At 47.8% G+C, this 12,198-nt stretch overlaps 1 protein-coding gene across 1 annotated transcript in view; it reads right to left on the bottom strand.

Annotated features, from left to right (window-relative positions):
* The window catches only part of LOC130860479 (BOS complex subunit NOMO1), a 57,081-nt gene that overhangs the window by 15,783 nt on the left and 29,100 nt on the right, over window positions 1–12,198 (bottom strand). The window contains exons 15-22 of the mRNA XM_057748759.1: window positions 11,585–11,721; window positions 9,990–10,077; window positions 6,986–7,049; window positions 6,318–6,413; window positions 2,359–2,577; window positions 2,178–2,260; window positions 1,169–1,328; window positions 900–1,026 (exon numbers count right to left, since the gene is read on the bottom strand). Coding sequence (XP_057604742.1) covers window positions 900–1,026; window positions 1,169–1,328; window positions 2,178–2,260; window positions 2,359–2,577; window positions 6,318–6,413; window positions 6,986–7,049; window positions 9,990–10,077; window positions 11,585–11,721 — 974 coding nt within the window. The remainder of the gene's footprint in view (window positions 1–899; window positions 1,027–1,168; window positions 1,329–2,177; window positions 2,261–2,358; window positions 2,578–6,317; window positions 6,414–6,985; window positions 7,050–9,989; window positions 10,078–11,584; window positions 11,722–12,198) is intronic.

Below are 12,198 nucleotides of genomic sequence, written 5' to 3'. Positions count from 1 at the left end.
CCCAGACTGCCCTCCAGGGTGTCTGTAACCATTTCTGGCTCCACAAATTACGTATGCACGGAAAACACTCGCTCACCAAAAAATGGAGTCTTCATTATTGCAAATATAACCCCAGACCCAGTGTTTTGATGGTAACTTCCTCTGCATTTCCCCAGTTACTACTTAAGTTGAGTGTTTCCTGTATGTTTATGAGTGACTCGTATGACTTCTGTGAATTGCATTTCATATCCTTGGTACATCTTTTCTCTGTTGGGTTCTCTTTTTATCAATTTTAGGAGTCCCTGGTAAACTGGGGATATTATTTATGGTACAGATATTTCTTCCCAGTTTGACTATCTTTTGATATAATTTAAAATGCATTCTGCAATAGAAACTTTTAATTTATTATGCAATGTGATCTTTCTTTTTCTTGGGCCTCTCAGTTGAAAATATTCAGCCTCAAGGATCTCCAGACTCACTCTGTCCATCACACACATGCTTCTTCCCAAGAAGGACTGAGGGATGAGAGAAACACACTATGTCCTTCGACAGAGAACAGAGTCAAGGATGAAAAGGTATGCACACAAGTTAAAGTCAGATCTCCTAATTACAAGTGAAAGAAGCCAGCTGGAAAAAGAGTAAGTTCTGAATGATTCCATTTACATAAAACTCTAGGAAATGCAAACTGATACACAGTGACAGCAGGCAGGTCAGAGGCGTGGGGAGGGGCAGGAAAGAGGGGGTTACCCAGGGTATGAGGAAATCTGGTGGCGTGACCAATGTGTCCACTATTTTGATTGTGGTGATGTTTTCATGGGGGTCGTCATATGCTGAAATTGTCAAATTATACACTTTACCTGCAGTTTACTGTATATCTGTTATACCCCATAAAGCTGCTATTCAAAAACACATGGTGTTACCTCAAAGCTCACGCCTGCCAAGGCATAAGCCTTAAAGTCTCCTATGGTTCCTTCCACCGCAGTCAAAACGTAGCCCTCCTTCTGTGAGGACACGGTATACTCCAGGTCACTGTGCAGCGGCCCAACACTGAATAAAAGAAAAACATTGGAGATAGCTCTGCTTCAAATTCTGGAGGAAGATCACCTTTCCCAAGCAAACCTGGCTCCCCAGTTTCTTTCCTGGCTCCCCAGTTGGTCCCAAGCAAATGTCTTCTTAGTCACCAGCTTACCTATAGGCACCTTTGTCATCGGTAAAGACAGTGATCAGGGGTGAACTTGCCCCTTTTTCACTGATGACAATCTCAACTCCTTCCAACTCTGGATGGATCTGGCCTTCTAGAAATAAGCCTGCTTTCCCTTGGATCTCAATCAGCTTCCCTGGGCAGCTTTCTAAAAAGGCAAGAGATAAACAGATGAATAGGTTGGGGCTTCCCATTAAAGAAGGGCCTAAAACTGAGACATTGGAAGCTAGCTCCAACGAGGCTGTTAATCAAACCAGAATCTTCAGTAATTCCAAGTGCCCAAGCCTCTCACCATTGATGAAAGGGCTTGTCCAATGGCCAGGAATATTAGCGGGTACAGCCAACAAAGCTGGGCTTGCCCTGCTCCTCTCCCTCGGCTCTCACAGGCCACAGGTGAGGAGAGAAGCCATTACCACAGGTCAGAGCCTGTGTGGCTGGACCTCAGAGGACCCAGCATGGAAGGCTGGCCCGGACAGGATGCCTGCTGGACAGCCACACCTTCAACACTCTCCTTCCAAACACACAAACGCCCAGGGTTTAATGAACCCGCGATGCTAGAAAAAGCTATCCGCAGCCTAAATATTCCACCAGCAGTCACTTCTGGTTATCTCATCCCAAAAAGACCCTACTATGACCCTGACCAAAAACCATAAACGTCTCGAACAGTTCAGACACACGAAGACATTTCAGACGTTTCAATACCTGATGATTTTGCTTTTTATCTACCTTCTGGTGTCAACCTGATACGGTCAAGGAGAACCAAATCCTTTTCCAAAAAGATCCCCCAATTCTAATAGTGAAAGTTACTTTTACTGCTTTAGACCTTTCGTTCATTTACTCACTCATCAAGTAGCAACATCTCTGTGCCAAAGGGGATTGAGAGTGCCTTACAAAGATGGTTTCACTATAACAACCACACAGAATAAAAGTTTAAACGCAGGGAAAGGAACACTTGCAAAGGCGTGTCGTTGGCTCGCTGAGCCGAGCCGACATTTACCTCCACTGACGGTGGCTTCCATGGAAGGAGGATAAAAGAGCAGCTCTTTAGACGAGGGTGTGACAGTGATCTTCTCTCCAGACCTAAAATAATTAAGATACCTCAGTGTGGCTGGTCTGTCCACCCACAAGGAAGGACAGGGGGGCAGAGGACCCTGCAGGGGAAGGCCGAGAGCGCTTACCGTGCCCAGTAGGAGAAGTCATAGGAGAAGGGGCCCTGTAACTCGTCCACCATCTCCTGCACGGGGGGCTTGCTCCTCCCCTCGCCGCCCTCCTCTCCACCACGCTTCTCCCTCTCCTGCCTGCGGCTCTCGATCTCAGCCAGCTGCTGCTCCCTCCGCAGCTCCTGCACAGACTTCAGAGGGCCGAGGACCAGGGCGGGCTCACTGTCAACGGAAGATCTGCAAGAGAGGAAGGAGCAGCCCAGGAGACAAAAGTCACATGTCCCTGCAGTCGGTGGGAACTGGACATTTCTGTAAGCAGAGATCCAGCAATGAAAAAGACCAAGCAACTCCTAAGGCCACCAACAGTGGCACAGTCTTCTCCTGCTCTGAATAAATTAACAGTTCTTTTTTTTCTTTCCCTTATTGGAGTATAATTGCTTTACAGTATTGTGTTATTTTCTGCTGTACAACAAAGTGAATCAGCTATATGTCTACATATATCCCCATATCCCCTCCCTCTTGAGCCTCCCTCCCACCCTCCCTATCCCACCCCTTTAGGTCCTCATAAAGCATCGAGTTGATCTCCCTGTGCTCTGCAGAAGCTTCCCACTAGCTAGCTGTTTTACATCTGGTAGTGTGTATACGTCAATGCTACTCTCTCACCACGTCCCAGCTTCCCCTTCCTGCCCCCCTGCCCCCACGTCCTCAAGTCCGTTCTCTACATCTGCATCTCTATTCCTGCCCTGCCACTAGGTTCATCAGGACCATTTTTCTAGATTCCACATATATGCGTTAGCATACAGTATTTTTTTCTCTTTCTGGCTTACTTCACTCTGTATGACAGACTCTAGGTCCATCCACTTCACTACAAATAACTCAATCTCGTTCCTTTTTATAGTTGAGTAATATTCCATTGCACATATGTGCCACATCTTCTTCATCCATTCATGTGTTGATGGGCATTTAGGTTGCTTCCATGTCCTGGCTATTGTAAATAGTGCTGCAATGAACCCTGTGGTACATGTATCTTTTTGAATTATGGTTTTCTGTGGGTATATGCCCAGTAGTGGGATTGCTGGGTCATATGGTAGCTCTATTTAAACAAACAAAAAAAACTGAACTTCTTTCCCATGATGGAAGTATCTGGTAGATCTGGGCTGGAATGAAATAGCACTGACTTTACGACTTGAAGGAAACTTGTCAAACTTCCCATAGGACATGGAGTCCTTTCCACACCACCATCTTCTGTCTCTTTCAACCTTTACTGAGAAGTCTGCAGACAACCAGGTGCTGCGGAAACTGTACACAGGACAGACAACATTCCCCAACCACGTGGAATCCACATTCTAGTGGGAAGAGGCAGGTAATCAACAGGAGAATGTTGTCAGGTGACAAGTACGATGAAGAAAAAGCTGTGAGGAAAGATGGGGGGGGGGGGCGCTACTTTTTATCAGGGGCTCAGCCAAAGCCTTTCTGATAAGCTGACACTGGCTGACCCGAAAGAAGGGAGGCTCGTGAGGAATTCTCAGGCAAGGAGGTGACAAGTGCAAAGTCTCCGAGCCTGGAAGGCAGCTCCCTGCCGTGCTCAAGGGACAGCAAGGAGACCAGGGATGCCGGGGCAGAGGGTCCCAGGCAGAGTCAGGTCAGGTGTCAGCGCTTGGCAAACCTCGGTGTGGACCCTGGGGATGGAGTTTCAAAGAGAAGAATGACAGGGTATCTACTGGTAAAGATCACTTCATCACTTCCACATGAACAACACACTGTTATGAAGGAAGAGCCAAAACACGGAGGCCAGACAGGAAGCTGCAGCGACAATCCCAGCAAGAGACAAGAGTAGACTGAACCAAAGTGTAGAGGCCAGGTGCTAAGACAGGACCAGATGATGGATGTACAGCTGGCCCTCCATTTCCGCACGTTCCGCATCTAAGGATTCAACCAACCGCAGATGGAAAATATTTGGGAGGAAAAAAAAAGTCCCAGAAAGCTTCAGAAAGTAAAACTTGACTTTGCCACATGCTGGTAACTATTTACATAGCATTATACATTGTATTTTACAACTATTTATATAGCATTTACATTGCATTGGATATTATAAGTAATCTAGCAATGATTTAAAGTATATTTAAAGTATATGGGAGGATGAACATAGATTATATGTAAATATGACTCCATTTTATAAGGAACTTGAGCATCTGCAGAGTCTGGTAACCATGGCGGCTGGGGGGGGGGGGCGGGGGTGTCCTGGAACCAACCCCCATGGATACCAAGGACTGTGCAGTTGAGGATTTGCAGACAATCGGTTGGGAATGGAATGCAAGACAAAGAAGAGGTAGAACCAACAAGAAAGATGGAGCTGCCACTTCTGAAACGGGGAGGCTAGACAGCAGGTCTGTGGAGGGCGACCACCAGGAGCCCAGTTTTGGATCCGGGAAGTACCAGACCCCCGTTAGGGACCCCACCCCCAGCCATGTCCAGCTGGAAGATGCATTTCATGTAATTTTCAGCAAAACCAAACCAAACAAAAACCCTTCCGAGGTTACAAAAATAAACTTAATAAAGACGGAGAACAACGTAATATGGAGTTACTACTGGTAAGAACATGAGTTTCTAGTCGTACCAGTCACACCATTACTTTCCAGGCAGGAAAATACTAGAACGTGATGCTCCAGCACCAGGCAAAGGGCCAGGCCCACGAGACACACTCAACAAGTCCCTCTCCTAGAGACCTCGTCACCCTGGTGATAATGGACCCTACCAATGCAGTCACAGACCAAGGGCTGCCCCGACAGTCCTCGAGCCCTGACCCCACGTGGTCAGCCTGCTGCCACGTTCCATCCACGCAGTCTCCCTGACGAGTCTCCAATCCATCCACTTCTCTCCACCCCCACCTGCGCCCATCTGACTGAAGCCCCCAGGTTCTCTCACTTGGACTCCTACGAGAGCCTCTGCCCCCACCTCAATCCACTCCACTCTGGGGCCTCTTCTATCTGTTCTCCGCTCAGCAGCCAGGGGGGCCTTCTTGAAGCAAAAAAAAAGGGATGCCTCTACTTGAAATATGTCAGTGTCCACGCAACAAAGCTAAGACCCTGAACATGGGCTGGCCCCCGCAGCCCACCTCTCCTGCATGGACCCCAACCCCCCTTCAAGGTCAAACTCAAAGCACTTATTGCAGCTGTGATTTTACACGTCTGCATGTGACTCCTGGACTACTGTCGCCTCCCCAGGAGACTCTAAGTTCCATGAGGGCAGGGGCTGTTGCCTACACCCAGCGCCTAAACACTGAGGATGTTCCACATATATTTTCTTCACGGACGGATGGGTGGACAGGAGGTGGACAGAAAGATGGAGACACAGCTGGAAAGGCAACTTCAAGTAAGGTAAGTTGGGAGAAAGTTACTCAGATTTCCATTCTATTTGACAAAGATGGTCATGTTGTCAAAACTCTCATTTCTTGAGAAAATTAGGGTGTCAGATGCACCCAGCACACAGCAAAAATTCCTCTCAAAGGTGACATTCACACACACATGACCCTCAGCGAGAGACTGCCTTTCATACACTTTCTCTCACGACCCTTCTCATATAAGGTGTCATCTCTATTTCCCAAGCCTTCAAGAAAGGGTCTAAAGAGAAACAGGCAATTTATTTTTTGAATTTGCTAAAACACTTGAAATACAGTGAACAAACCAGAGTTTTTTTTTCCTTAGCAAAGGCAGGAAGTGTAAAGAGTTCAAACAGAAGTTTAAGACACTGAAACGAGCTGTCAGGAGGCTCTTCCTCATCCACAGTTAATTCCTGAATCGTAAAAGGAAAGGATCAAGGCTGCTGTGAATTTACAGCTATGCCACAGAAGTATAAGAGGGAAGGCCGTCTACATACACCTAGAGACAGCAAATCAAAAATAATACTCAGAGCGTCTGGGAGGGAAGGCCTCGCCCACCAGCCTCCCACGCCCAGCCCAGCACGGACACTAGCCTCACTTGATAGTCACAGTGACGTCCATCATTTTGTCAGTGGTGATGGTTCCCAGCACGTGGTGGCGGATGGCTGTCAACGTCAAGATGCTGGGTGAAGACCTATAAATCAGGGAAGTGGAAAGAAGACACCAACACATCACCTCGTGCTTCTCAAAGGACCGCAGACAACACCCTCTATGGGCGACCTTCCTGAGCCTGAAATACACTACATGAAACTGTTCTTAGCTTGGCAGGAAAGAGCTCCTGAAATACGTTCAGGAGGCTTTAAGAGGAAACTGATTCTCCACTCCAAAAGTTTACACCTCCAATCCCCAGTGAAACCCACAAGCAATTGTAGAAATAGAAGAATGGTAGACTTGAGCTTGAGAAATTCCCATCAATGGGGCTGGAAGATTCAACAAACATTGTATTTAAACCACTTCGAAATCACTGCCTTCTGTCCTGGGTTTGCAGAATTCTTGGGAAAGAGACCCCATCTTCATTTCCTCAGTAACTTACCCAAGTGTCTTAAAATCCTTACCTAGAAATTCTTTTCAATGCCTAACATTACCGCTTCCAGAAAACATACAGAAAATTCCTTTGTTCTCAGAAATAACTGAAGAAGAGATTCACGCTCACTCTCCTCCACAGAAGACACACAGACACCACAGGGCCGTCAGCGCCCGGCTTACGTGTCATAGGTGTAGAACGCTTGCTCGAACCGGTGGCAGGAGCGCGGGGTCACCTTGTACACGCCTGCAGCGAGGAATCAAAAATAATTTTCAGAGAAGAGCATCTATGATGCTGAGCAATTCCAACACCTGAAATCCTAAGGCAGCTCCTCTCACTCGCAACGTATCCCATGCAATACGGGATTAAAAATGCCTACGACGGCTCCTCACCAACAACCCGATCCACCTAAAGGCGCACTCAGAGTCAGGGTCTTCATTTTCCACAACTTCCTGTTTGCACAGACCACGCTAACAGACACGTGCCCGGGGAGGAACAAGAAGTACACTTCTACTGCGAATCACACAGAATTGTCTACTCAACAGATTCTGTTAAAGACCCGAAAGACAGCCACAGCCCAGAGTTCCTCCTATAAATATTCCCAAAAAGGGACACGGGGCAGGGGAAGGCCCAGAAGAGTACGAAGTAACTGCAGAAAACACTTTCACGCCATGCGCTCACGCGGAGCAGCACTCACGTGAGGGGCATATGACGTCATTTGCCGGAAGAACAGCTTCAGGAAGGAGCGAAGTGTTAGCGGTAGATTCTCCCCAATGTGGTTTAAGCAACATTTTGGCAGTACTGACCGACCAAATCATGAAATTAGTTCAGATCCCCTCTGCTGCTTCTGTCACACTCATCAAGCCTCAGTGCAGCCACAAGTAGAAAAAAATTATTAGGTTTCTTCATTCATTTCCTTTGTTCTTTTATTTGACAAACATTGACAGGACAACACTCAGGCCAGGTGTTGGGCCAGGTATTGGTACCCAGTGGGGAACAGGTATGGTCCCTGCCTTCATGGGGCTTGCCATCTACAGAGAGCGCGTTTGACGGCCACACCAAGGGTGATGGGTGCGGTCAGGGGGGTGGGGGAGGACTGGGCACTGTGGGCACGAGCACAGCAGGGAGCGCTCAACGGCACTGGGCGGGCAGCCTCCCTGGGGAGCAACATCGGAACCAAGAACTGACAGGTGGGAAGGCAGAGCTGGGTGACGGGGGGTGGGGGCGGGGAAGGCACTGAGGCAGAGCACAGCATCTGGACCATAGACCTGCAGGCTGCCTCTCTAACAGCTGCCCTTCCTGCCTCGATTCCAGCTCCTGCTTATGTTTAGGGTGAAAATGCGCCCAGCCTCGGGCAGCAAATGTAACCGCCCCAGGCTCCCCTGCAGCTAGAAGTGGCCTTGTGACACGGTTCTGGCCGGTAAGACAGAAAGGAAGCTTCCTGGAAGATGCGGCATGGAAAATGTTTGCCCGCCCCTCTCCTCATCTTCCCGCCTTAAACATTGTTTCCTGGGGCAACCGTAGGCACCTTGAAAATACAAGGTAAGAAATAAAAGAGAAAGGGCTAAAAGAATCACAAAGACACCAGCCCTAGCACCTATCAGCTGCTGAAGCCTGCCAGATGCTGTCAGATTTTGTTACTGAGCCACATTACCCCCTACTGGTCAGGAGTTCTTGTACAGATTTTGTTACTTGCAGCCAACGGCATCCTGATTAAAACAGGATAGTGGCTGGAGCAGAGAGGGACAGGTAGAGCTAAATGCTATAGGAGTGCAAGGTCTGATTAAGGGCTTTGTACCAGAATACCCCCTATCTGTGGGGTATACATTCTAAGACCCCCAGGGGAAGCCTGCAACTGTGGATAGTACCAGACCCTCTACATACTATGTTTTCACCCACACTAATGGGTGGGTAACATATACAGCGCGGGTGCACCAGACAAAGGGACAATTCACATCCCCTGGCCAGACAAGAGCAGGATGGTGAGAGATTTCAGCACGCTACTCAGAATGGCATGCAATTCAACACTTGTGAACTGTTTATTTCTGGAATTCCCCCATTTAATATTTTTGGACCACACCAGCTGAAACTGTGGAAAGTGAAACTGGGGGTAAGTGGGGACTACTGTATTTTATCTTGAGAACCAAGAGAAGTCACTGAATTATTCATTAGGAAAATGCAAAATAAAACCACGAGATACTACATTATACCCACCAGGACGGCTAAAAATCAAAAAGACAGTAACAAGTGTTGGTAAAGATGTGGGAAGACAGGAACCCTCAGGCATGGCTGGTGGGAACGGCAAATGGCAAGCACAGCCCCTGCAGAAACCATTCTGGCAGCTCCTCACCACGGGACTCCATTCTTAGGTACCTACCCGACAGACGTCCACACAGACACTTGCATGTGAACGTTCACAGCAACAGTCTTCGTAACAGCCCCAAACTGGAAACACTTCAAAAACCCACCAACTGGCGAACGGATACACAAGCTGTGATACACCCATGCAACGGAAAACCATTCACCAATAAAAAGGAACACATTACTAACACCTGCTATAACCTGGTGAACTTCAAAAACACTGTGCTACGCAAAAGAAGCCAAAAGAAATCACAGTATTGCATGATTTCATTATATGAAATGTCCAAAAAGGCAAACCCATAGAGATGGAAAGTAGATTAGTGGCTGCCTACAGCTGGGAATGGAGATTAACTGTAAACATGCAGGAAGGATATTACTGGGGAGAGGAAAATGTTCTGAACTGGATTATAATGATGGTTGTACATTTTACATGCGTGAATTTTATGGACTGCAGATCGCATCTCAATAAAGTCATTAACAAACAGAAAGCCAGTGAAGGATTTTAAGCCAGGTGGGAGATGACCCAATCTTTACCTTAAAAAGATCACTCACCAGGAGAGGTTACGGGCTGATGGTGTAATATGCTTAGAAGTGAAAGGGCCCAGTGGTCTGGACCCAACTCAAACCCAAAAGCCTGGGAACACGTGCCAACCCCCAGCTCTATTTCTTTGCTTAAAAACGCTGCTCCCTCCAGAGGAGCTAACCACAACCAAAATTGATAGCTTGATGCAAACTGAACCAAGATCAGGAAAAACGCCTTTAAAACCACCCTCTGGTGCCGTTCCATTTCTCTCACTCGCAGCACATCAATCCTTCCAGACTCACCGGGCTTGGACAGGCAGAATCGGTTGACGCCTTTGGAGAGGTTATAAATCCCCACATTCTCAGGTCCATTTCCATCCTGATAAAACTCCTAAGGGACCAAAGCCAATACAACAACTTACTAGGGGAGAAGGAGACACCCAGATGATTTATAATATTTCTGTTTCTGAACCAGTCATCTGTTTTGCCCATTAATCATTTGAGCAGTTGGGTGCCACAGGAAAATTAAAAACCTTCCAAAACTTCCAACAAAAATGTGTGATCTTTTTCATTCAATCAAATATTTACTGAGCACCTGCTATGCGGCAGACCCAAGGCTGGTCCTTGGTTGCAGCCACGGCTCTTGTTTACAGAGGGGCTTACACTCTAATATGGGAGGACAGAAAATCCATGGACTCAACAAAGAAGTCAGCAGACTTCAGCTGGGAGGTAACAGAGCTTAGAGGGAAATAGCCAGGGAGCAGGATAGAGAGTGGCCACCACAGAGGCTTTGTCAGCCTGGCCGCGGGACAGCCCCTCCTGAGCAGTTAACATGGGGGCTTCAGGCTGACTGATGAAAAAGCAACTGTGCTCAGTTGTGGAGAAGACACAGCATTCCAGGCGGAGAAGAGTATGTGCAAAGGCCCAGAGAAGGGACCGAGCTTGGTGTGGAACTGGAGGAAGCCAGTGTGCCAGGGCCCAGCGAGGGGAAAAGGGTGAGGGGAAAGGTGAGAGGTTAGTGGGGGTTAAGGCTGGCCGTCCTTAAGGAATATGGATCTTACTCTAAGGGAAACAGAAATCCACTGGCGGATTTAAGGGAAGGAATGGTTTCCTAAATGCCTGTCACTTTTCTCGACTGGATATTAATCAGCCCTTGCCCTGTAACAAAGCTGTTTGTGGAGCCCCTGTAGTTAAGTGGTTCAAGCACTCAACTGGCCGTGGAGACACCAGTGCCGCTGCCTCCAGCGTCTACCATAAGCAGTCACCTGATTGTCATTTGCCTCCATTTTTCCACTGAGACCTAACAATGACATCTGCCATTGCTGGAGGTCAAGAAATTATATACAGTTCATGAAGGGGTCTACATAGGTCTACACAGGTGCTCCCTTTCCTGAAACCCACTGGGTAACTGCCAATCCAGCTGCAGAGACTACAAGACAATAACCGACTCTGTCCTCAGCCGCATCTGTTCATGTATAATAGCAGTATATGCCAGGAAAACTTCAAACACGTAAGAGGTTCACTTAAACCTCACTGCGACCCTGGGGAGTGAGTATTATGACCTCAATTTCAGAGGAGAAAACTGAGGCTCACAAACATTAAATGAACTTCCCCGAGGCTACACAGCCCACGAGCTTTGCACCACGTCAACGACTTCCCCAGATCACTAGTCAAGGTTAGAATTCAACGTGGAGCCAAGACAAGGAAATCGCCCCAATAAAGGCATCTTCCCACTAAGGGACTTAGAATGCTTCCTGATGGTGCCTTCCGTAAACGATGGGTCAGTCGAGGGGCAGAAAAGGATCTCCAACCTGACTGTGCTGATACTACCCTCAGCACGCCAGTCCTTCTCACTCTCCAAAAGGTGAGTGTCTTTCCAAATAAGAGAACCCACATACCAGAGTGATGGCGTGAGAAAGGGAACATCTCAGCATATAGCCCGTCTGCCTGAACTCGATCGCTGACACGTCGTCCTCCAGAACCTCCACCTCCAGACTCTTATTCTTCCAGCACCAATCTTCATGCAGGATGCTGACTGCAAAGGACACAACACAGACACCCACGTGGGCACAGAGCACACAGCCTCCCTGAAGACCCCCAGAAACGGTGCTGATGAATTGTGTGTGTGAGCCTATACACACATACACACCAACAAATACACGTGTGAGTGTGGGTATATACACAGGACGAGCCATGCTGGGCGTAAGTAGCTGCTAAAGAAAAACTGAAACCAATGGCCATTAAAATCACCAAGAGAGGGCGGAGTAGGAGGACGTGTGCTCACTCCCTCTTGCAAGAGCACCAGAATTACAACTAAATGCTGAACAATCATCATCAGAAAGACACTGGAACTCACCTAAAAAGACACCCCACATCCAGAGACAAAGGAGAAGCCACAATGAGACGGTAGGAGGGAAGCAATCGTGTTAAAATCAAATCCCATAAATGCTGGTTGGGTGACTCACAAACTGGAGAATGGTTATACTGCAGAAGTCCACCCACTAAAGTGAGG

The sequence above is a fragment of the Hippopotamus amphibius genome, chromosome 9 (assembly GCF_030028045.1).
Source record: "Hippopotamus amphibius kiboko isolate mHipAmp2 chromosome 9, mHipAmp2.hap2, whole genome shotgun sequence".
NCBI lineage: Eukaryota > Metazoa > Chordata > Mammalia > Artiodactyla > Hippopotamidae > Hippopotamus > Hippopotamus amphibius.
Note: the sequence above shows the minus strand (reverse complement) of the source record. Positions and strands in the feature narration are given on the sequence as shown.